The sequence below is a fragment of the Filicampus tigris genome, chromosome 9 (genome assembly GCF_054856515.1).
Source record: "Filicampus tigris isolate MCC_2025a chromosome 9, RoL_Ftig_1.0, whole genome shotgun sequence".
NCBI classification, from domain to species: domain Eukaryota; kingdom Metazoa; phylum Chordata; class Actinopteri; order Syngnathiformes; family Syngnathidae; genus Filicampus; species Filicampus tigris.
Window position 1 is genome coordinate 9,810,753 of NC_141225.1, and position 24,224 is coordinate 9,834,976.

The following is a 24,224-nucleotide window of genomic DNA, read 5'->3' on the forward strand; positions in this document are numbered from 1 at the left end:
ATCAATCATCATAGCACACTTTTCACCCTCTTTTTTTTTCCTGAGCCTTGTTGAAATCAGCCAATTTTGATTATTCGTCCTGTTCAAATGCCCCAGCTCACGCCACCCTTGCTAGTATATTCATCACCACGGCATGGACTAGTTGCTAGTCATTCACAGGCAAACATTCATTTACTTTCTACAGTGCTTGGATAACTGGAACCTATTCCATTAAAGGGCAAGGACAAAATATCGTTGCCGTTATCTCACGATATTAATTGCAACAAAACTGTTTAAAAGTGCAAGTTGTTTTCCATTTGTGCAGTTCCAGCACCCCCTGGTGGTTAGTTTATTAGTGCAGTTCAATTTGACGTATGACTGGCCAAGCCTATTTCTTCGTTAATACTGTTATTATGTACAAAAACATAATATATATACATATATATTTCTTTCATAATATAAGCCCTTTTTTTTTTTTTTTTTACAATATCCTGAGCTTTTATGCAGTATCGTGACCTTTTCATATATCGCCAAACTCTCCACAATAATGTGATCATGATCTTATCGTGACATCCCCACTATGCACCCACTCGTCTCAACACGTCCCTCCGATTAATATTGCATTTGTGGGATATGAATTAAGCAGAAAAAGACACATTGTTTTCTCCATGTCAGGGGGCAGCCATTATGCCTGCAAATGACATCATATGCCTGAGTGTTCAGTTTGCGGACGTCACATGACCAAACCGCTCGTTACCTGAGCTCTCCGGCGCTGTGATGTCATTATCAGTCGACAGCAACTGTCAGTCCAAGGCAAAATGGCAGCCCCCTGAGATGGATCAGGATGAACAGGTGGATTTTTAAGCAGAGTACCGTGTTCAAACTAGTGGGGGTGCATAGAATACACCATTGTAAAATATTTTTTTAACTTTAACATAACATGGATGTTTTCGGAATATGTCATTGTGACATGCAACTGCAAACAGAGATTCAAATCCAGATCCCCAACTGTGAAGCAGACATACTAACAAAATGCACCACTGTGCTGTCTATTTTCATGACTTAATTTGTCTGAAGATGAAAGAGTATTACTGAGGCATGCCGCTTTTGGACACTGAATGAGAGAGAAGTAATAACTGGGGCATCTTAAAAAAGACAGTGAAGCTCTGTGTTGCAGAAGTGGGGAAATGTTCTCGTTCATTTCTCCACACCTTTATGTTATTCCAGCAGGATGTTCAATTGCTACTGTGATACCCTCCCCTGACCTTGCAACCCCACCGTCCACCCCCACCACCCAGGTCATCCTTCAGGGTTGAGAGTTGCCATTCACGTCATTTAGACTTGTGAGAACCTTCTTCTCATCCGGTCATCCATTCGGTGGTCAGGAGTCCAAACAACTCCTGGCGCCGAACGCTATGCCATCTACTTGGCTTTGCTCTCACACTGGCGCTGATCCACGTGGGCCTTCGGTGAGGTGGAGGAGGAGGAGGAGCAGGAGGGGGGAGGAGGAGGCCCTCTGAAGGGCCGGGACTGCAGCCAGCTGGCTTTGCGCTGCAGCAGCAAGGTCACGCCATGCAGAGGATGTGGTCCACATCGTGTGTTTGCACTTGCTTTTGTCGCCGCGCCTATTACCCTCACTTTGCCTGGCACGCGTTCCAGAAGGAATTCTTCAACATTTACTCTGCAAACATCACTTAGTTCCGTCCAAGCTGATGTCCTTATTCTAGCAGTTACTGAGTTTGTCCTAATAGTTTGCTTTACATCTTCCCGACAAAGTCTGTTATAATGTAGGAGATGTTTTGTGCTCTGCAAAGACTGCTAAAATTCACTATAATGTGAGACAAGTGTATCCTTGGCAACCAGGCCAGTAAATGTTGGACTTAATGTAATAAGCAACTGTGCTAGATTCCGGTGTATAATAGGCGGTACGCTACTCCACTGATCCAACCGGAACAAATATTGATAGCTGCTGTCAAATGTCCCACTTACTTAGACAATTTTTACTAATAGGTTGTGAATATGGCAGCACAATGCATTTGCATGTTTGCCTCACAGTTTTGATTTTGATGGCAATTATTGTTTTTCAGAATGAGCGTAACCGTCAACATCGAGCCATGCAATATTAATCGCGCTTTTCTTCATTATGGTCGTAACTAGAGCCGATCCCAACTGAGCTTTGGTGTTAGAAGTGGGGTCCATCCCGGACTGGTCACCAGTCAATTGTAAGGTACATATGGACACTCACATTCACTCCGATAGACAATTTTGCCCTAAGAAGCACATTTTTGCAATATGGAAGAAAACTGGAGTAGTGATATATTGTGATATAATATTCAGCCCATGTTGCCCACGCTCAATAGTCAATTTCATACCGTAATTTTACTTTCAATTTCATCAAAGTTTGCTTTTAAAAAGTCTCGCCTTGCCTTAAATCCGCCAACTTTTCAAACAGACAAACACGCAAAGAAAGAATAGCATTTATGAGATCGACTTCCTCCAATCAGACGAGACCGTGAGCAATTCTTAAAATATACAATTTATTCAAAATATGTGGATGCAGCCATCAGTACAGTCGAGTATTTACAACATCATCAGTAGTTTTTTTATTTGTGTCTCTTTGTCCATTTGTGGACAGTTTTAGATAATCACGCATATAACTACTGTATATTTTGTGAAGGAATTGGATTTGTCAATTTATTCCACCGCAGCAGCCTGACGCTTAGTTGACATGTAATGAAATAAAAATAGACTTCATTCTTGACATTTCAGGAAAAAAAAAAAAAAAAAAATCACACTGTGGAGGAATAGATTAAACATTGACACCTGAGTATACCGGGCAGGTAGATAACGCACATAAATCAGGATTACCAAAGTGGATTGTTAAGTGTATTTTTCTGTTAGTTTCCATTAGGACACCAATAACAACACAGACATGGGAACAGATGACATTAGTATTTACAAATTCATCCGTACAAATCATTGACACTGTACAAGGGAGCGCCACAGGAGTGTGGTTTTAATGGAACAGATGACACCTAAATTATATCTTTTTTTTTTTTTAATGGAAGACTCTTTGGCACTGGTGAGATGAGGCAACATGTATGGTACTGTATTTCGATGAGTGACGAACACTGTACGGTAACAGTAGTGGTCATTTATTAACCTGTCAATCAAGCAAATTTCCCCCGGATGACCATCCCTAATTGAGACAAAGTCGATTGAGTGCGAAGGACTTTTGGAAGCCCGAATTGCCCAATGCTAGGTCAAGGGGTGTGAAGTCAAACACCCGACACTCACTCCTGTTTGTGTCGAACACAATCGTCGCTGTCCGCCAAGTATTTTATACCTCATCTAAGCAGGATTTACACTGCAGAGCCAACTGCCCAATTCGGTACAGCATCTGGTCTTTTTTTCCATGTTAAGGTTACACATTTCCTATATGGCTGTGTTTATACGAACGAGACCAACCCGCATGCACAGACGCACAAATTACCGGTACATGGAAATAACTTCCAAGTGTCAAAATCGAAGTAAACAATAAAACAGAACATTTACATAGAGTAACATTTACATAGCCGTGAGTTGGTTTATTCGTGTTTGGCCAGACACGGGTGTGTATAATTCTTCATTCGTTGTTTTTTGGAGAGTCTGCATTGACAGGGTATAACCAATCTGTACATTTACGTTGCACTTACATCGGTAGGTAGGTATCCAGTGTGTACAGGTGTTTCATCCATATTTGGAAGAGGCCTGATTCCCATCTGAACATATGTGAATACATGTGTGTATTTTTTTCCTATTCTATGCCCCAAATGTGCCGCTTGAAAAATCAAATCATAATTGTGTCACTTGAACCATGCGGCTAAATCCAGCCCTACGCACTCTATCTGTTGCTGTCGTTCTGTGAAAAAAAAAAAGGGGGCTTTGAAAAAAGGTGCTTTGCTGGCTCTTCTGTTTATCGCACTCACTCTCCACACACCATCCGCAACAATAAATACACTTCAATGTAGGAACACATAAATCATGTCATAAATAAAGAAACGTACAGTCGACAGGTTTCACTCTTATCTCAAAGCAGATCATTACAAATATAAATTGGGGGCAAATGTACAGTACACAAGGGACGGTGGCTTGTCAAAGTACACAATAACACTATTATGGCATTCCTTCCCTTTAGGGTATTCAAAGCATTATCTTTGCTTCTTCTGATATGTTGAAATTCATGACAAATGTCCTGCATGATGACCGTTTGCTTCATGTTTAAAAAAAAAACAAAAAACGGATGACATACTGTATCTGAAAAGTTCACTCGTGTACAGTGCAACCTCCAAAGTCAAACAAAGTCCAAAAAATAGTGGTACGGTTTGGAACTCAGAGGGAATCTTCTTCGAAAAATGTTTTCTCAGTTATGGGCCTGTCAAATTTTGTATTCATTGATTGATGTATTCATTTAGCTTTGTGTTGCGAGCCCAAATTCATCTCAATCACGGAACTGCTCTGTAAGTCAAAGGTCCATTCAAATCTACAGCTAATCGGAGTCTTCATCGTGGTGACGTCGCTGACAGGAAAGGGTCCGGCTACTCAGTAGTACAACATGTCAGACTGGGTGGGACAAACTGCATTTTGCATTCACGTCCTGTGGTTGACGTGCTGGCTTTATTCCACAGGCGCAGAGCATTGCGTTTTGCAAACGTAAGCCGAGGCAACCTCTTGTGTATTTGTCGAGTTCCAAGTGGAGCTCCTGTAGGCTGAAATGCCAACAATATTTGGCGGACCCTGATGCCTTAACTCACGTAGCTGCTCTTTTCAAATGTCACGGGTTACGTTGGATTGGTGGAACAGTCATGTGACACAAGTCTCTCTGACAAGCCAAAATCGATTATACATTCCAATAGATGGAAGTCAACCAGTGTCATGGACCAGATCGACTTTGTTTGACTTTGGAGGTTCTGCTTATTGTGGTCTCGTTTTGGCTTTTTTTGGGGGGGTCCTTTAAACACAGATTTGCTTGAGAGATTTTTTTTCAGCATGCTGCCAAATTTGAACTGTACTAGACAGGTGGGTAACACTAAATGGCGAGTTTTCATCATTTCATCTGGGTGGAGCGTAGTGGTGAATTTTTGCCCAGTAGCTCTCGACCTTCATGAATTACAAATAAAAGATTGAGCCCCTTGAAGCCAGTTTTCACCGGGCCACAAAATTTGGTAGGCATACCTGTCACGAGTAGACCCACAAAAAAGACAGAGGAAGTCTTCTTTAAGAAAAAAAAAAGAAATCTCTGAGCTTCTTGGACGTCAACCAGTGTCACGGAACAGATCGACTTTGGAGGTTCCATTTAATAACTTGAATTCTCGTCAGCCGTCCATCTTTGTGTTTCTTCATTGTAATGTAATCCAAAGGCTCAGTTTGTTAGCCTGCTACACTAGCAACCTCCCTTCATGTAGTCACCATTTTTGACTGACAGTTTCTCGACCTTCCCCCAGCTCCTCTGTGCAAACCATTGCAGTTCCCTGGCCTCGCCCAACGATGGCGCTATGACACGCAGCAGCAGGCCCGCGACTTGGGCTGCTCCTCGTCGACGGGCTGCCTCAGTCTGAGCAGCGGCGGGTCGCCGCTGGCCGGCGTGTAGAACACAGCGCTGCCGTTGGACGACACCAACGGCATGCGCGGGTCGTCCGAGATGGACTTGGCATCGCCGAAGGAGTCCGTGGAACCGTTGCCCAAGTGACCGTTGAACAGCGGGTGGTTCAACAACTTGGCCGCCGCCCGCTGCCGCTTCAGCTCCGACAGAGTCTGAGCTCTCTCGCGGGGTAACGTTTCGTCCAGGCCGCGCGGGCTGGAAGCGACCGTGCTCTTGTCCACCGCCGCCTTGCCATTGGCGGGTGGCTGGGGGGGTACGCACGTAGTTGTAGAGATGAGGCCGTTGTGCTTGCCGCTGCCGTCTTTGAGGATGGCGGGCAGCTTGGCCTGGTCGCATGGCTGGGCTGCCTCCAATACCTGGAAATCCAATACATTGAAAATTCACCCTCCGATGCCAGTTTGGCTTAGCAACATGAATTTTTGAAAGCATGTCTATCATAGGCTTAGGCATAGACTCGTAGGTTTCTCATGAGGCCATGTCAGCCCAGACATTGTGTGCCATTTTGGTCAGAAGCAGCCATTTTAGGGTCATTTTTGGCAGAGCGCGGTGCCTGATTTTGAGTTGGTAGTTCGCAACACCCCTGTATGTTACTAAAATTCAAACTCAAAAGACAGTTTGAGTTAGACATGCTTCCCAAATTTTGCTATCATGAGCGGACAGTTTAAACGAGTAAGTAAGTGTAAGCCACCGTTTACACGAATGGCTAATTTGGGCGCCCCATTTTTGACCTGTATGCTTCAGTCAAGACTTGGCTAAAGCATGAATGTCCTTTTTATTACCAACCATCGTCTGTTATAGTAACGGAAAACCTATATGACCAAAACAGAGGAGGCGCTTGTGCGACAGGGCCAAAGCACTGTGGCTGAACCGAGGTGACCTGAAGGAGATTACATTCAGCGCATAGAGAGAGCGAGAGAACATTAGAAGCTGCAGAAAATCAAATGTGCAGCTCATTAACGTCCTCCCTGCCACTAATAATAGACAGTGACACGCCCCCCCCCCATGTGTACTGTCCTCCTTAGACTGCAGATAAGACATCAGGCTCTGTTGCCAATCAGAAATATTCTATGTGACAGATGCTAATTATGAGATGACTCACATGAAGCACCTGGTTGCTTTCCTGGTCGGCATCCTTCTCTTTGTCCTCCTTCTCCTCCTCCTCCCTGCCTCCCCTCCACACTATGGCCTCCGTTTCGTACTCCTTGCGGCACAGGTTGTGTCTGTCGGACAGACTGGCTCGCCTCACCACCTTCCTGCGAATGAGGAAAACTTGGTGAGAGCGAGGAATGACGCCCGGCTACTTTATTTTACGCAGATGGCCGCAACTTTGCAGAGTTAAGAGAAGATACGGCATTTGCCATGTTTTTACCCTAAGCAGCACGGTTGCGTAATGCTGAGGCTTCCACCAACATGAACAAAAATATGCAAGTTAGGTTAATGCAGTGCGTCTCAAATAGAGGGGCGGGGGCCCCCCTGGGGGGGCGCGGTGCGATGCTGAGGAGGGTGCTTTTTTTTCCGCCGTACTACAACAAATCTAATTTCTTAATGAGGTTATTCTTGTAAATTGAGCTATAGCTCTTTCTTTTTGTTTTCAAGGACACGATGTTATGCAGAGGTGTGCCTATAACTATTTTATAGACAAATGCTATTATTTATTGTTGCGGCGGAGAGTGGGTGGGGGGCGCGAATTGTTTTCTTCTTGTTGGGGGGGGCGTAACAGAAAATAATCGAGAAGCACTGGGTTAATGGAAGATTACATTTGTCTATAGCTGGGAATGTGAGGGCAAATACCCGCTTGTTTGTTTGTTCTTTATGTGCCCTGACAAAAGCTGTAAAGCACGTTTAATCACTTTGACATGTTGAAATTTGCATGCCTTTTACAAAGGTGAACCTTACGTTGTTGTTGTTGTAGTTGTTGTAGTAGTAGTAAGTTGCAGTAGCAGCAGCCAGCAGGTGTCAGTACTCACCCACGACTGCCAGCGCTGGATGTCCGTCGGCACAGCGAAGTCTTGTGTTTGAGCTGCGACTTCATGATGATGTCATGCTTGTGCTTCAGGTCCAGCAGAATGGCTCTGAACTCCTCATCCTCACACAAATCTTAAAATGGAGGATGGGGGAAGAGGGGTTGAATGTTAGCACGATACGCTAGCTCCACATTTTACTGAGGTGTGAGCATACCAATGGGGGTCTCATCGAGGAAGGTCTTGGCATTGAGACTGGCTCCGTGAGACACCAGCAGCTCAGCCACGTGCATCTAAAAGGAGCAAGAGCGGTCGTTGACATCCACGGAGCGGAGTCACTTGTCCAATCGGCTTTTCCGCCGGCGCGGTCTCACCTGACCCCAGCACGCGGCGGCGTGGAGCGGCTGCCATCCGTCCGAGTCTCTCAGGTCCATGCGAGCTCCGCCCTCCAGCAGCAGCTCGGCCGCCTGCATGTAGCCGTTGGCTGCCGCGATGTGCAGCTGGAGAGGCCAAAATGATAATACCTATTCAATGATGTACTCTGCCTTAGAGCAGAAATGTTCCAAATATTGTCAAAGTAGTGTTTGTTTGAATTTCATTTGACCTCTTCCAAAATCCCCCTCCCCAGCCCCCCAACTTTATTGTCTCTGTAGATCAAGCAGATTACACAGGAAGGAAAGTCTTCCAGTGACACAAAAAAGCATTTCTCTTCCAAAAAAAAAAAGATCAGCGTTACGTAACTTCGGACAATTTCCGCGTGCCCTCTATGCTGGGCTTTTGCCAAACATTCTGGCCCGATCTGTTTTGTTTCATTGCGCTGGATGAAGATTAAGCAAAGGAAGCAGAATGCCGGAAGATAAATCTTTCAGATTAACAATGGGGACTACAAACATGTCACGTTCGATGATAGACTAGTTAAAAAAGCACTGATACATAAACAGTGTTTAAGAACTAAAGGGTCCAAATAATTTGTAATGTGATTTCATTATTTTTAAAGATGCCCTTCCACCATAATCTTTTTTTCCCCACAGTTTTAGGCATAACATATATCAAAATGAGTCACTGACCTGTTTAAAATGTGATAACTATGCGGTTTGTGAATTGGATGCAATAGCCGAGAAATGGGGAAAGGCTTGCAAAATGCTTGGATTTGAATTTGGCGCAGTAGTGACGTAGGATCATGACTCAAGCACGTGCACACTTTGTGGTTGCTAAATGCCCACTCAATTCAAGGAAAAAGGAATAACAACGGCAATGCACAGTGTCTGCGTTCAGCGTTCAGGCACATTTCATTGAGGATGGCTCCCTCAACGTTCACACGCGCCACAACTACATTTCCGTGTTCAAGCTACACATCTGCACATTGATCAGTCCCCACTGGCGGCTGCGAGGTCATGCAGCATCACCATGTTGGTGGATTTAACCTCACCCCCAAAAAATAGGGCCACGGATGTCACGATATCCAAATATCACAGTATGATAATATAACGATATGAACCTCACGAAATGATAATTATCACAATACTGTGGGGAGGATGGCGAAAAAAATAAATAAATACTCGCAATACTGTATAAAAGCTCACAGTATTATCAAAAAATGGCTCAGATTAAACAAAAAAACCCCACAATAAACTGCACTAATAAACTAACCACTAGAGGGTGCTGGAACTGCACAAATGTAAAACAACTTGGGCTCTTAAACAGATTTGCTGCTACTAATATCGTGACATGATGACTACGATATATTGTGGCGATTTTAATATCGCAGTATCATGATATTGCCGATATTGTGACATCCCCAATTAGGGCTGAACAATTCAATTCAAATTGACATGCTAATATAGTAGAAGGCAATTTTCAAATGGCAAACTCTGCAGTTTGGGGGGAAAAAACGTCTTAATTTCGGTCAGTAGGTTTTATTTTTGATGTACAGTAATTGCGGGGAATTTGGACCTGGCCAGCCTGTGAATAGTAAAAATCTGCAAATAATTGACGGCCACTGAAATATGAGCTTTTCAAAAGAAACTAGTGGAAAATTGGGAAAATGAAAATATTAATTCATGGTTCATTTGCCTTTTAAATTAGCGTAAACCAAAACATTTACATAAAATGAACCTGATGTGGTTTATGGTAATACAGATTTATTGCTTTTTTTGTCCAAATAATAGAGCACCTTGAAAAAATCGCATATTAAAACACAATCATGATATTTAGAAAAACATCGAAATTAGATTATTTTTCTAAATCATTGCGCCCTAGATAGACGACTAAATCCAGTTGCAAACAGATCAGATTAAACTCTTAAATCAAGGTAGCACTGTACACCTTTCTGAAAACATACCAGTGTGGCCCCCTGCGAGTCTTGACGGTTGACTTCGTCACCGAGCCTCACCAGTTCCTGGATATCTCCCAGCATCCTCCTCTCTGTGGACGCCCGGGTCTCGTTGATCATCTCCTGAGTGATGCCTGCCGATCGAACACACACGGACAAGCAGCGCTAATTGGCGTACTATTGACTTTCATGAGCGTTTCATCCTTAAGCGGGACACGTTGGTGGTTTCACGAGAGGCTTTTCACACCTGATGCTGTCAGAGATTTGACAAGAGGTCTGAGCGAAATAATGAATAATGGCCTGACTCCATTTTTAACCAAAGTGAATTCAAATCCAACATCTTGACAGCAACAACTTAAAATGGAGAAGGCCACACTACAGCGCTCCCCTTCTGAAGAAGCTCCCATAATAAAAAATGGATCAATATCACACCATTCTTACATTGTTAGTCTTGGTGGAGGAAAAGTGGCTAGCTGTCAGGATGAGGATAGTGCTTCCATAAACAAACAGCTGTGGATGTACAGTAAATATGTGAGCAACACCATCCTGTACACCTTCCTCATCTAGATGATGTACAGTCGTATTCTGGGAAATGGAAAAATAAGATGGGGAAATAAGACAAAAGCAGCAGTAGTGTAACAGACCTGGTCCACTAATTTAAGATTCTCCTTCATAAGCAATGCTAAATCAGCACGAATGAATGAGGAGTGACTATTATTGCAGGTGGTTTTGAAATTAACCCTTTCATGCATAGTGGGCTCTACAGTGGACAGCTATTTAAAAGTTGCTTTCACCTATATTAATTAATCTGAATTTTTTAAAATATGTTGAACCCTCTCATGCATTAATTATGATTTAATGTTATTATTTAAAATATAAATATATTTTTCAGTTTAATTAATATAGGCGAAAGCAACTTTTAAATAGCTGTCCAATCCTAGATTTTTTTTGCCACAAAAATCCAATTGATCATAATAGTAAACATTTAATAGTTTTATTTTTAGCATTAAATAAGAGAAAAAAAATCAATGACAATCAAAACAAACTTAGCTTGTTATATTATCATTATCATCACTTCTATGATTTGTTTTATTACTCCTGATACCAAACAAGCTTTGAAACACGTTTTTTTAACCCCAGTATGATGATTTTTTTCCCCCTTCTTTGCAGATAATGTCTTTAAAGATGCTCTTGGAAAAGGTACATGCATCCATTATACTACCATTCAAAAGCTGGGGTCATCAGAAATGGCCTTTATTTTATTTTGTCGTTTTTAAAGAAAAGCACCATATAAAAGACTGGGGTTGTTTAAAGAAAAACACTTTCAATGAAGGTAATGATAAATGAATCAGAAATAGTCTCGACATTGTCAATGTGACCAAAAAAGTTTTTCTTTCTTAAAAAAGAAGAACATTAGCTCCCAATCTTTTGAATGGCATTGTGTAAATACACTGTGTTTTCAAGGAAAACATGAAATTGTCTGGGTAACCCAAACTTTTGAATGTACTGCATGTAAACATGAAAAGGTTGATAAATTAAGATTGATAAATATTCAAGAATTAGACACAATGAAATTAACTGTCAAACTGCATGGTTGGGCTGGACCATATGTCTGCCAAACACCGCACGTCCCTTGATAAATTACTGCTTTTGTAAACAAATGAGCATTATGTCTTTGCCAATGTTAAGTGCTTTTAACCCATTAAAGCCTAAAGTGCCTGGCTCAACAGCTCCCCAAAACCTAAGGTCATCTTTGGAATTACCCTTGAAAACCTGAAGTTTTCCCAGAAATTCAAAACCTATAAAATAATTAATATCTCAGCCCCTGTAGCAAATGTAAACATCATTCCAAAAGATTTTGAGAGCTTAGACATGTGGTTTGCACACAGGGCCGAGTTTATTCATCTTTACTGTTTCAATCGAAGATGTAAAACTGAAGTGTCAGTGCAAGAGAAGCACTATTATTAATTTTAAAAATAGAGTGGTAATTGCCATTCTCTATTTTGTTACAAAGACGTCGATATTGTCATTGTCTACAAACGTACATGTTTACCATATATCACGTTTGACCGGTTCCACTGATTCAAAGTCCACAATTGAGTCGTCTATATCACTGGCGTTACTCATTTCAAAGCTCCTGCGATCCATGGTGTCCGCCATTATGACTTGAAAGAATTACAGAACATCCTCCGCGGGCTCACAACAACGTCACATGTATATTCTTATGCATTTCATTGGTTAAGAGAACAAAAATTGGATAAAAAAAAAAGAAAATGACATATACGCTCTCCAGGCTTTAAGGGGAGAAAGACGCAACAGCGCTCCAGGCTCTAGTGGTAGAAACACGGTTATGCACTCCCATCCTTAATGGGTTAATTCTGTCATTGCATCTCACCATTCTATTTTTATGTCTAATGGAAAACAATGTGAAAATGTTTCTGATGATTTTTGTCGGTTTCTCCAGGAGTGGCTAGTCTCTTTAAAAAAACAGTCTCTATAATGCTCGGAAAAGTCACTAAATATAGTGACTAAATTGCCAAGACTGGCTGTGCTTTTGTAAATTAGCTCTTTTGTTCACAGTCATGTTGTAACTTGTTAGTGTTAGCAGTGCACATCTCTGGGGAGGTGCTTTGAACTAAGGAAGCCACAAAAAAAATCTTCCTGACAAACAAACTATAATTAATTTGATAGCAGACCTACCCTATATGAAAACAAAAACTAGCTTTAAAACATTAGGTCCATGACTTAAAGTTGTCTCTCAAAAGGTGATTTTTTTAGTCGGACTGTTGTGATTTTTGCCCAAGATAAAAAAAACAAAAAACAAAAATGAAAAAAAGCATGATTTAGTTAGCTGCGGCAGCACGGTGGGCGACTGGTTGGCACGTCCACCTCACATTTCAGAGGTCGTGGGTTTGATCCCGGCTCCGGCCTCCCTGTGTGGAGTTTGCATGTTCTCCCCGTGCCTGCCTGTGTGGGTTTTCTCCGGGTCCTCCGGTTTCCTCCCACATTCCAAAAACATGCATGGTAAATTGATTGGACACTCTAAATTGCCCCTAGGTGTGATTGTGAGTGCGGATGTTTGTCGCTGTGTGCCCTGCGATTGGCTGGCATCCAATTCAGGGTGTCCCCCGCCTACTGCCTGAAGACAGCTGGGATAGGCTCCAGCACGCCCCGTGACCCTTGTGAGGATAAGCCGTATTAATAATGGTTGGATGGCTGGATAGTTAGCTGCTACATGCTAACCCAAACTAGCATTGTGCTTAAGCCCCCTTGTTTGATTGTTTTTTGTTTACGTGATATACCCTTTGTATTAGAGTCACATTTACATCATTCTCATTAAGATGGAGACTTGATAAGTGTAAATAAGTGGTAAAATATGATTATAATTGATTTGATGATTATACTACATCATTTATATGAATGCTCGTCATTGTTTTATCAGGACCAAAGGCAACATATGTTCCATGTCTTAGATAAATAAATTCCATGTCTTAGATTATTGCCAAATCATCTCATCTCCTATTTGTGGGTACTGAACTGGGTTAATACTGTTTGTGTCATATTTGGATTTTTTTAGTTTTGTATTCTCAACATTTGTCTGTCTCGTCAATAGAGGTGTAACGGTACACAAACGTCACGGTTCGGTACGTACCTCGGTATGGGAGTCACGGTTCGGTACAGGTTAGGTACAGCAATAAGTCTCAAATGCATAAGACAATTTTTTTTTTTTTCAAAACAGAGAGCAAGTTACAATTCAATTTTCTATCAACCAAAAAACATTCCCTGTTATAAAAGCACAAAATAGAATAAAAATGTGAACATTAGAGTTGTTCATTAATAATAATAATAATAATAATAATAATAATAATAATAATAATAATAATAAAGTCAGGTAGCACTTGCCACCTAGTAACTTTTAATTGGTTCTAAGAGTTATGGTGCAGCAGAGGATAGCTCATGCTTCACCACAGCTCTTGTGCGATTGTATACGACAGGGAGCGCGGTCTTGCTAATATGCGCCCAGGATGGAATATTGTAACGGGGCTCCAGCATATTTAATAAACGTTTGAAGCCCGGCTCCTCGACTAAAGCCATATGGGCGCAGAGATGTCGCTATGTATATGCCAATTGCTTCAGTAATTATGAATATCGTTGGCTCTGTCTGCTTTCACTTATCCCCGCGACTTAAAAGTAGCGGGGATAAGTTGATGGTGTTGAGCGGGTTTCTTTTTTCTACCCTCGGTAACCGTAGCGGGGTGATTTTAGCATGTTTGAAGTGTTACGTGCAACATACCAAACGGAGGTCCAACAACGACGACACACAGTTCTTGTTCGCTCCACCGCTCGCAGCCAAGCAATCCCTCGTCGCCGTACGGAAGCCGAAATGTTCCCAGCTGATTATACTATGTATACAATACACTATACAAACGGCTGATTTGTATAGTGCGGACGGCTCCTCTAGCTCCATGCTGTACCCGTTTCCTGGCCCCCCTTCCGCCCGACCATGTCTTTTAGGGGATTTATTTTCTTTTGTTTTTGGGACGTCTGGGAGCCGTCCCTTGAGGGGACTGTCATGTTTGGCTTTTTAGTTTCTTTTTCTCAGCATTGCAGATTGTGTGCATTCCACCCCCTAGTGTTATCCAAACTCTTACCTTGTGTGTCTCGTCCAGGTGTTTCTCGTCAGTATGCTTGTATTTAAGTTCCTAGTTTTCGTTCAGTCCTTGTTGGATCATTGTCACTGTCATGTTGTTTTGTTTCTCCCAGTGTTATGTTTTGTTTCTTAGTGTTTCTTTGTTGCTTTGAGTTTTGGACTTGTTTATGCTGTTTTTTTGGTTAATAAATACTTTCTTCAGTACGCCCCGCTTCTCCTGCCTCCCTGCATTTGGGTCCTCCATCCCGCAAATGTGACAGTTTGACTCATTTTCTTACCACTGCAGTCAACTGATGTCCTCAGATAAGTGTCTGTCTTCCATCAAGCGCAGTCTGTGTGTGTGTGTGTGTTTATTAAAACAGAGGGGAGCCTGTCTGCCTGCCACTGCGTCATCTCTGGAGGTCTCGCCACTTTTGGCAACGTGACGAGAGCAATTAGCATCGCCGCGCTCCCGTTTGATGCTCATATTGTCATTCTTCCCACCTACTGTGAGTCCGCCTGAGAAGCTCCTTTGTGGTCTTCAATACAGTATGTATTTGGTGCCACATGTTCAACTAATCCCGTAGTAGTTTTCCTTCGACAAAGCTCACGGACTAAAAACTTTCATTGTTCACTCAAGGGAATTTCGACATCGGCAAGTTTATGATGTGAGAGAACACGTGACTAGCTTACTTAGCTCTAAAATTGCGTCTGTTACTGCTGCCGACCAAACTTCAGCAAAGCATTTGAAGCATCCATTGATAAATTTTACATATGGCTTATAGTTGTATAGTATGTCTGTTACGCCTTTTCAACTCCGTTCTTAACCAAAAAAAGCAGCACTAAATCACGAAAACAGTCTCTTGGATACTCACACAAGGCCAGGGGTCGGCAACCTTTAACACTTAAAGAGCCATTTCGACCCGGTTTCCACGGAAAATAAAACACTGGGAGCCGCAAACACTTTTTAACATCTGAAATGAAGATATTAACATATTTATCGCTAACCGCGTCTATAAAGTCCATATTAAAATGAAACGGACTTACTTCACAAGACACAATTGAGGAAGGTCTTTTTGCAATGAAGCATCTCATCGATCCATATAGTATTAAACAATCAAGCCTACTTAATCCAGCGAACCTTTCTATTTTCAAAAAACAAAACACTATTAGACAGTAGCGGGGCAGCCATTACGCCACACGGCTTCCGCATTCCGCATTGTGTCGCACACACCTGCGGCCGTTAAATTATGCTTTATTTGAGTATTTGCTATGGTCACCGCTTTATATTGGCTAGGACTGGATAAAAATTACAGACGAAGTAAGGACGGACCATTACAATCGATTTCGATTCGAAAAAATGATGCATGACAAATGATACAGTAGATAGCGCACCTCTGTTGGCCATGGCCGTCTCAATGATGTCCAGTGTTGGGTCATCTTCACAAAGGTCGTACGGCATGTTCCCGTCAGAGTTGACCGCCAGCAGATCGGCACCGCTGTGGAGGAAAATGACCGTCAAAATGATTCATTAAGAGCCAATACGCGTTGAAGAGCTGGGTGGCTAGTTCATGTCATCTCACTGTGCAATGAGTATCTTGACAAGGCCTGCGTGGCCACAGGTAGCGGCAGCATGAAGCGGCGTCCACAGCTCGTTATCCTGAGCGTTGACGCCGGCTCCACGGTCCAGTAGGATCTTCACCATCTCCTCGTAGTTGTCTATGCAGCACTGTGTGGGGAAGAGGCGCGAGGAGGTTAAAAATGGGCTTACAAGATCTACAGAGAGGAAGGGGGCCTTTCCCCCACACTGCCCACTGTTGAAGACTAAAAATTATGTATGGCTAAAAATCCACATATATTTGCCAAACTAACAATGGAAGGATGGATTCATGGAACAATGGATGCAATGATGAACAATGGTTGTAGCAATGGATGGGTGGATACAATGATGGAGAGATGAATTTGTGGGTCAATAGCTCGATGGGTGAATGGAGCGATGGACAGGTTTGTTGGTGGGTGGTGCGGTGCATGTGTCAATAGAAGTGCAGCTGGTCAACGGCATGATGAGCGATGGATAGATGGATTGGTGAAACCATTGATAGCTAACGCTAATGAAGCTAACAAAGCTAGTAGATGGGAGGATAGAATAATGGATTGATAAATGGAGAGAATCACAGATGGGGGATGGAAATATGGGTAGGTTCATTGGATGAATGATGGATGGATGAATGGGCGCAAAGGATGGTTGACTGTAGCAATGGATGACTGGAACGATGAGTGATGGATGGACTGGTAAATGGTTGATGAAATGATGGTGGATTGGATGTGGATAATACAACCAAGTCGATGGGCTGATTGACGGGTGGATGGATCGATGATGATGGAACAATGGGTGAATTTGATGGACGGCTGGATGGATAGATTTGTGGGTGAATTCTTGACTGGATGGATAGAAAAAAGCATTGAGGGGTGGATTGATGTTGAATGAATGATTTGAACTTACTACAACTGACAGACATGTTAAAGGAATGGTGAGTGGATGGATGGCTTGTGGATGAAATGATGGATGGGTGAATTTTTGAATAGGTGAATGGGACAACAGTGACTGGTGGATAAATGTCGGATGAATGTAGGGGTGGGCGATCCGACAAAAATATCATATCACGATTTTTAAAACAATAAAATCACGATCACGATTTTATCATGATTATTTTTTAAATAGTTTTTTTTTAAACTAATTTGCACATTTCTGAGCAGTTTCCTCATGTTAAACATACAAAACATTTAAAATGTGTATAAAACTCTAAAAGAAAAACAATGACATTTTAAGTCCGCTAAGCTTTCGGAACAGGTTTTAATTTGAAAAGTGACAGTTTTTATCAAAATGTACAGTGAATGTAAACATAAAAGGTAACATAACGTAAACATAAAAACACAGCTCGTAACGCAGGTCTAGTACTTTGAAGAGTCTTTTAAACCCCTCGTTTTCCACTGTTTTGAGTCACTGCCTCAGTTACTACTTTACACTGCTTGCTTGTTTTTCATATGGAGTGCTCTTGATAAATGACTGTGTTACCGTGGGTTGCGTTAGCTTGGAGCTAGCGGCTGCCTCTGGCTACCATGTGTCCGTTTGCTTTGGCTGTCGGAGCTGACGTCCGAACCGAGTCCCTGCAAACTTTGCAAATAACTGGTTTGCGCTTTCTCCTCCGAGGAAAAGCCAAACCAAATCGACACTGTGGATGTGGGGTTTCTTTTCGAGACCAACTCTGCTTCGTGGTGACTTTCCGCCATAGCTTCCCGCTATACAAACAAACATGGCGGCGGGGAGTGTCACGTACGGTGCACTGTGCGTGCTGTGATTGGTTGGTCGGGTATACGAGTCAGCGGCTTTGCGCCGCCATAGAGCTAAACTGTTTAGAATGTGCCATATAGATGATCAAACGATCTTTCGGCTTTATGAGATCGTGAACACGTTAAACCGCTTAACGATCTAATATCGTCATATCGCCCACCCCTAGATTGATGGTTACATCAAACAACGGATTGAGGGACGGGTGGATGCAACCATGTATGGCTGGCCCATGTAGCTATGGGTGGATGGATGGAACAAAGAATGCTCGTCTTTTTTTTTCACATTTTGCTTCATGGATGGAGAGCGCTTCAGTTGCTTTTTGAACGCTACGAAGCCATCAAACATGTAAACAGTCAGTGAGTGCAGACAAAGCTGTTAAAGCTCTCACTGCGCACACATCATGCATTGCTCAAGTGACTATTTGTCTTGTTAGCGTGGCTGTGATTACAACTTTTGGAATGCGCTTCTATTCTCAGTGAAAATGTAGCAGCAGTCATCTCCAGCAGAGCTAATTGATTATTGGGACAACACAAACGAGCATCGCTTTAGTCTCAGCCTATCTCTTGTAGCCGTGAGCTTTTTGCAGCTAAAGGAATGTTTTTATCGCGCAACATCTGCACGTCAAGCTCCCATGATGCCAATAACGCTACACTACATAGATGGTATATTAAATCAGATATGCGATAAAAGTTACGTTTCACTCCCAGAAACAGCTGCACGTTTATCATCTTCCTTTTAGGGAGCCACCAAAAGAGAGTACCAGTTTCTCTCCTCTGGGTTTTTCATTGACCATCACACATACAGTACATGTTGTTACTTATACAAACTCACAAAAGCACATGACAGAGTCAATTATATATAATAATAATAATAATAATCATCATAAAAATAATCCAAAAGGTCCATTGTATGCTAGGTCACATCATGCACAACAGTGGTCCCCAACCACCGGGCCACACAAAAGATTAGGACTTTTTTTCCAGGACTTTTTTTTTTCAGACACAGTTCATCCCGATCAGGAATCAACAAAAGCTCACTCCCACCCCACCTCGCATTTGGCATCGAAGATGGCGTTAGTAACATTCAGAGAGACATTCTCCCATCTACCGTCAAAAATATGAAAAAAATGTGCAATACACATACATTCAGCATCTCGATAGGATATGCTGCAGTCGTCTGGGATTGAGCATTTCTGGGGTTTTTTTTCCCTGGTCACAGTTTTTTTCTGTGTGTGTGGGTGTGTGTGTGTGTGTGTGTGTGTGTTATTTTTTATTTCCCAGAATTTATCGTGCACAAGGCCAGGCTTCAGAGATGAGCAGTCCGTTATGTACATCAGTTTACAGTCTCCGCTGCCGGCATGTCATTTCCACTCCATCACGATGTGTCCTCAGCTTGCTCTCGCAAACACACAAATGATGTCAACCATGCAAACACGCACACATACACATACACCTGTATGCAAATGTTGCAAGTTGACCTTTTATATCAACCAAGGCCAAAAATGACTGTTGTAAAAACCGGGTTCTCAAACTGAGGCCTGGGGACCTCCAGGGTGTCTGTGAGTCACAGCTTGGAGGTTCCCAAAATAATTTGCAATTAATAACTATATTGTACCATTTCAAAAAAGTACATACCTACTGTAAACATGGGGACCAAAGATATATGATGATAAAACAAACCTAATAAAACCAGTGATTCTCAGTGTTGTACTGCCAGTTGTGGTACATGGGCTGCCCCTAGTGGTACAAAAAGGAATCATAGAATGAAACGGTCAAACTGTATATAATGTTCCAGCTGAAACGCCACACTGAGCTCGAGATACAAACCCACAACCTCTGAACTGTGCTAACATGTCGGCCACCGTGCACATTTAGGTCCAATTTCTATTAAAAAAAATTAAATGCAGCACATTTTAACTATCAGTCCTGTTTTTTTAATGTTCCTATATTTACGTGCAGTATCAAAGTTCAAACTGTGCATAATGTTACAGTGGCTTGGATTAATATTTAAAATACGTTTTAGGAATAAAACCGACTGTATTTTAATGTTAGTGACTATGGTGCATTTTTTTAGGGTAGTACTTGGTGTAAAAAGTTGGAAAACCACTGTACCAAATCTCCAAATGTCTTAGTTTTGGGCCCATGATTTGATAGTGACGTGTCATTACATAAATCTTACATCCCTGCATGAATACAGGTGGATCTTTTTTAGAAGAAAAGAGGTTTCATTCAGGGCAATAAAGCACTATTTTTCTCCGAGTTTTTTGGGAGGAGATTATAGTCTTTATACGATATTATTACAATGTTTTACAACTTTATTTTGTTGTTCCTAACATACTTGAATATCATTTCAAACTCACCTTACAGCATTACCTAATAAAGATAAGTGGGCGGACACATGATTTGATTTTCGAAAGAAAAAAGTTTTCCAAATCAAATCATCTGTGCTGCCACTTCACAGGGTGGGCCCTAGCCTATGTGACGCCCTAGGCGAGATTTTATATGCCGCACCCCCTCCATCACCAATTGACATGCTCTTACAAAAGAAGTAGAATAGCAGCGTTTTTTACCATTGCCTTTCATTTACTCTCTTGTCACTTTTCTCCACAACAAATGAGGCTGTCACTGTTGTTATAATGTTTTGGTTTAACGTTAATTAATAAATGTTCTTATTTCCCTTTAATATGACATATTTTTACTAAAAAAATACATTATTTCAAATGCTCATGGAGTCATTTTATTTTCATGTACCATTTAAAGTGCAACTACCACCATCATAAATGTAGAAATATACAGCAACTAACCCAGGCACTAATGAGTTAATTCAACACAGGTGTGTAAGTCGCTGCACTTCTTGGGCCGGAATGCTAATTTCAAATTATTTCACCTTTCTCACCTTTGTTTATTTAATTAATTTCAATTGATTGTTATTTCTTTTTTACCTGAAATTAAGACTTTATAGAAATAATTCATTTGAATAGAACTATATTGAAGGTGTATTTTCATCCGATTTTTGGCACCCCCTAGAATCCACGGTATCCTCAGCATTTACCAAATATCTCCCCAAAAAAAGAAAAAGTAATTGTCTCCCCACTAAATATGCTCACAATTTCCTATATTGATAGCAAAGTTGTGCATTTTACTAAAATTTCCCAGTCCGTTTATTGCCATCTGCCTGCAGCCAGGGTACCCTTTCGCCGTCCATTTAGCCACCTTTTTGTCAGGCCAGAAAAAATAGTAATCGTCTATAGGCCGGTCTGCTTATCATTTTAAAGGGCTTCCGTTTGTGTTTCCGTCTACAAACTTCGACCAACTTCCACTCGCAGCGTGCCCCGTTTCCACCCACCAGTGAGCGATATTTGAAACAAAACACTCACATTGGCATGGAAGCCTCACCATAGCCGAACATTGAGACGAAAATAGACGATAGATGATGACAGATGGAAAAAATGGGCTTCCGATTATGCTTAATCCGGTTTTTTTTTTTTAAGGTTCCCGTCTATCGTTCATCGTCTACAAAGTGGGAGCCCGTCATGTGCGGATAGACGGACCGGTCCGTCACATAGCCGGAATGCACAGCTCTGATTAATAGTTACAATTTTAAATATACTGCAAAAACCTTTTCAAGAGAAAAGTTCATGAGTCGGTACACAAATGGCGATTCGCGAATCCGTCAGACTAGAGAAATAATTGTTTGTAACATCTGGAGTTTTGTAGCCTCAGCCAACAAGGCTGTGCCGATAAGAAGACTTTGGTGTGTGCGTGAGTAGAAGCAAAAAATCATTAGACAAGACATGAGAGGAAATGAAATTACTGCACGAAGCAAAGCACAGATTACAGGAAGAACAGATACGAGGTGAACGTGAGGCTCACAAAACAAAAAATACCAATCGACTGGAGGCAGGAGTGACACAAACAGTATATTATATTATAAATGATTGTTTTGGTCCGCATGCAGACAACAAACAAAAAATAAATTGTCGTGCATTTTTAGAAGACAATTCAAACAGCACAAAGCTTTAGTATTGAATTTGCAGCAATCAATTTTTCTCTTCTTTTTTTTTTCTTTTATATATACAGAAGAGACTCACTCTGATAATTTGTCCTTCATCCAAATTGTGTGATCATTTTTTTAAATTACATTTCTTCCACATTTATTGTACTCTATGGGAAATGAAAATTTGCCCCACCAATGAATGTTAGGGCCACACTGAAGAGAAAGGAAGTAATATAACGTGAGAATAAAGTTGTGTCATTTTTACATGAAACAAGCTTAATGACTCAAGAGAAAAGTGTCAATGTTACAGGTGAAACAAGAACAGTCAATAGTCATACACTTACAAGAAAAAGTGAGAATTTTACAACAACATAATAATAATAATAATGATAATAATAATAAAAATAATAATAATACAGGAAAATAGTATATTTATATTACGAGGAAAAAGTCGGAACGGCTATAATCATAAAACAAAGAGTGCAAACTGAGTTCTGAGTGTATATCAAGTCGAATAAAAGTGCTTTTATTTTGAGGGAAAACATGGAAATTTACAATATTTTTTTTATATTTCAAGAGAAAAGTGGTAACATTTTAAAAATATTATTGGAGTTGTACTTAATTATTTCAAGAAAAAAATGGTAACAGTAGGATGAGAAGTTGTCAAGTGGTGACAATGAGTGGACATGAAAAAATTCAAGAGTATAGTCATGTTCTGTAGATTAAAAAAAGTGCTGATTACTTTATGATTGTTTTTACAGGATTTTAGTTGTATCATTGATTTATAAAGTGGTAACAATAAAGTGTTAGGAACATTTTAATGTATTGAGGGTAAAAAAGAAGTTGGAATGTTACAAGAATGCAGCTTATGTTGAGACAAAAAGGTGTCAATAGGAAAGAAAATGTGAATTTTATAGAAATATAGTCCTATTTTTTTGTTGAAAAAAGTGGAAGAAAAACTTTAGAATTTTACAAGAGAACATATTATTTCAAGACTCCACTAGCTTTTCGGTTCGTGTATAAATTTTGACTTGATATTACAAGTTCATTCCTGTAAAAACTACCACTAAATGGTCTCATATAGTCCAACTTTTACCTTTGAATTTTTTTTCACATTGACGTTTCATAGTCTGAATGATATGAATTCCACATAGTGTATTTATTATTTGTATGGGCGTGCATGTTTTCTTTATCTGAAACACAGAAGCAGAATTAGCAGTGTTAGAAGCTGTAGTGAGTGTTATCTACAGCACTTCCTCGATCAGTCAAAATAAAAGACTGATCAAGCTGAGACGTGCCTCGCAGGAACGAGACCGCAGCGTCGCTCCCTCTTGTAAAAAGACGGCGTGGATTATGTCACATCTCCATCTTCCAGCAGCCCGCGGCAGTGGCAGATGCCTTAAATGCAAACCTACACACTAATTTACAGCCAAGATAATCTGCTTAGCCTCCTGAATAAACCCACGTACAGTACTTCGCCCACCTGCTAGCCGGCTGCTAAGCTAATCTTTTGCTCCACATTTGACTCCACTAAGGCCCCGGCCCTTCACGTCCCTTTAAGACCACCCCTGTGTACTTTTAATAAAATCCTCTGCAACGGGTGTGTGTATGTGGGCTGTGACAAATGGCCTACTTTAAGCATGGAAAACCATCTGGCTGGGATTCTTCAGTGAGGTTAGGAGAAGTATGGTTGCACTGGTCCAGTGAGCGAGGCTGCAATTAAAAGGTGGAAGCGGGAGAAGTTTGAGCTGAAAAGAGCTGCACTGAGTGAGGAGTGGAAAAAGGTGTCAGAGGGGACAGTCAGTCGTGATTTGTGGACCGTGTGAACCACTGTTGCGTGTTATTCTTCTCACTTTATGGCACACCCGCGAGAAGGAACTGAATGACAAATGGCGCGGGTGCAGGGGCAAGCTCATGTTGTAGTTTGTGGAGTGTGCTGAGTTTCGGAGTTTAACCTTTTAAAAGGGCACTCATTGAAATTCAAAGGCACTGGCAACCAGTTCAGGTTGTATTCCACTTCTCTTGCCAAAAGCCAGCCAATAGGCTCAAGTTATCCATCACCTGAATGAATAAAAGTGGTCGAGAAAATGGATGGATGGATAATTGCTGAAATATTTATTTTCTTGTGATGAGTGTCCGAGTTGTATCATTAATTCGCTTGCTAAAAGTTAGCTGGGTTTGCCTCCATTGGGTATACTGCATATATCTAAAAGGTATACAAAATGCTTGACAGGATACATTTAATTTTTTTTAAGTCATCTCTGATTCAAATTTGCTGTTGACCAAGTGTAAATTAGTGTTTTTTTTTAAGTGACAAGTGTTCAGGTTGCCTC

General features: G+C 41.3%; 1 protein-coding gene and 1 long non-coding RNA gene across 2 annotated transcripts in view; one reads left to right on the forward strand and one right to left on the reverse strand.

Moving 5' to 3' along the window:
* Positions 1–24,224, forward strand: part of LOC147141856 (uncharacterized) — a 77,177-nt gene that overhangs the window by 39,112 nt on the left and 13,841 nt on the right. The gene's annotated exons all lie outside the window — the stretch shown is intronic.
* Positions 2,496–24,224, reverse strand: part of ppp1r16b (protein phosphatase 1, regulatory subunit 16B) — a 77,815-nt gene continuing 56,086 nt past the window's right edge. The window contains exons 4-11 of the mRNA XM_086040315.1: positions 16,127–16,272; positions 15,939–16,042; positions 9,923–10,047; positions 7,956–8,081; positions 7,799–7,874; positions 7,588–7,717; positions 6,720–6,873; positions 2,496–5,976 (exon numbers count right to left, since the gene is read on the reverse strand). Of these exons, the coding sequence (XP_085896441.1) occupies positions 5,512–5,976; positions 6,720–6,873; positions 7,588–7,717; positions 7,799–7,874; positions 7,956–8,081; positions 9,923–10,047; positions 15,939–16,042; positions 16,127–16,272 (1,326 nt within the window). The 3' untranslated portion in view covers positions 2,496–5,511. The remainder of the gene's footprint in view (positions 5,977–6,719; positions 6,874–7,587; positions 7,718–7,798; positions 7,875–7,955; positions 8,082–9,922; positions 10,048–15,938; positions 16,043–16,126; positions 16,273–24,224) is intronic.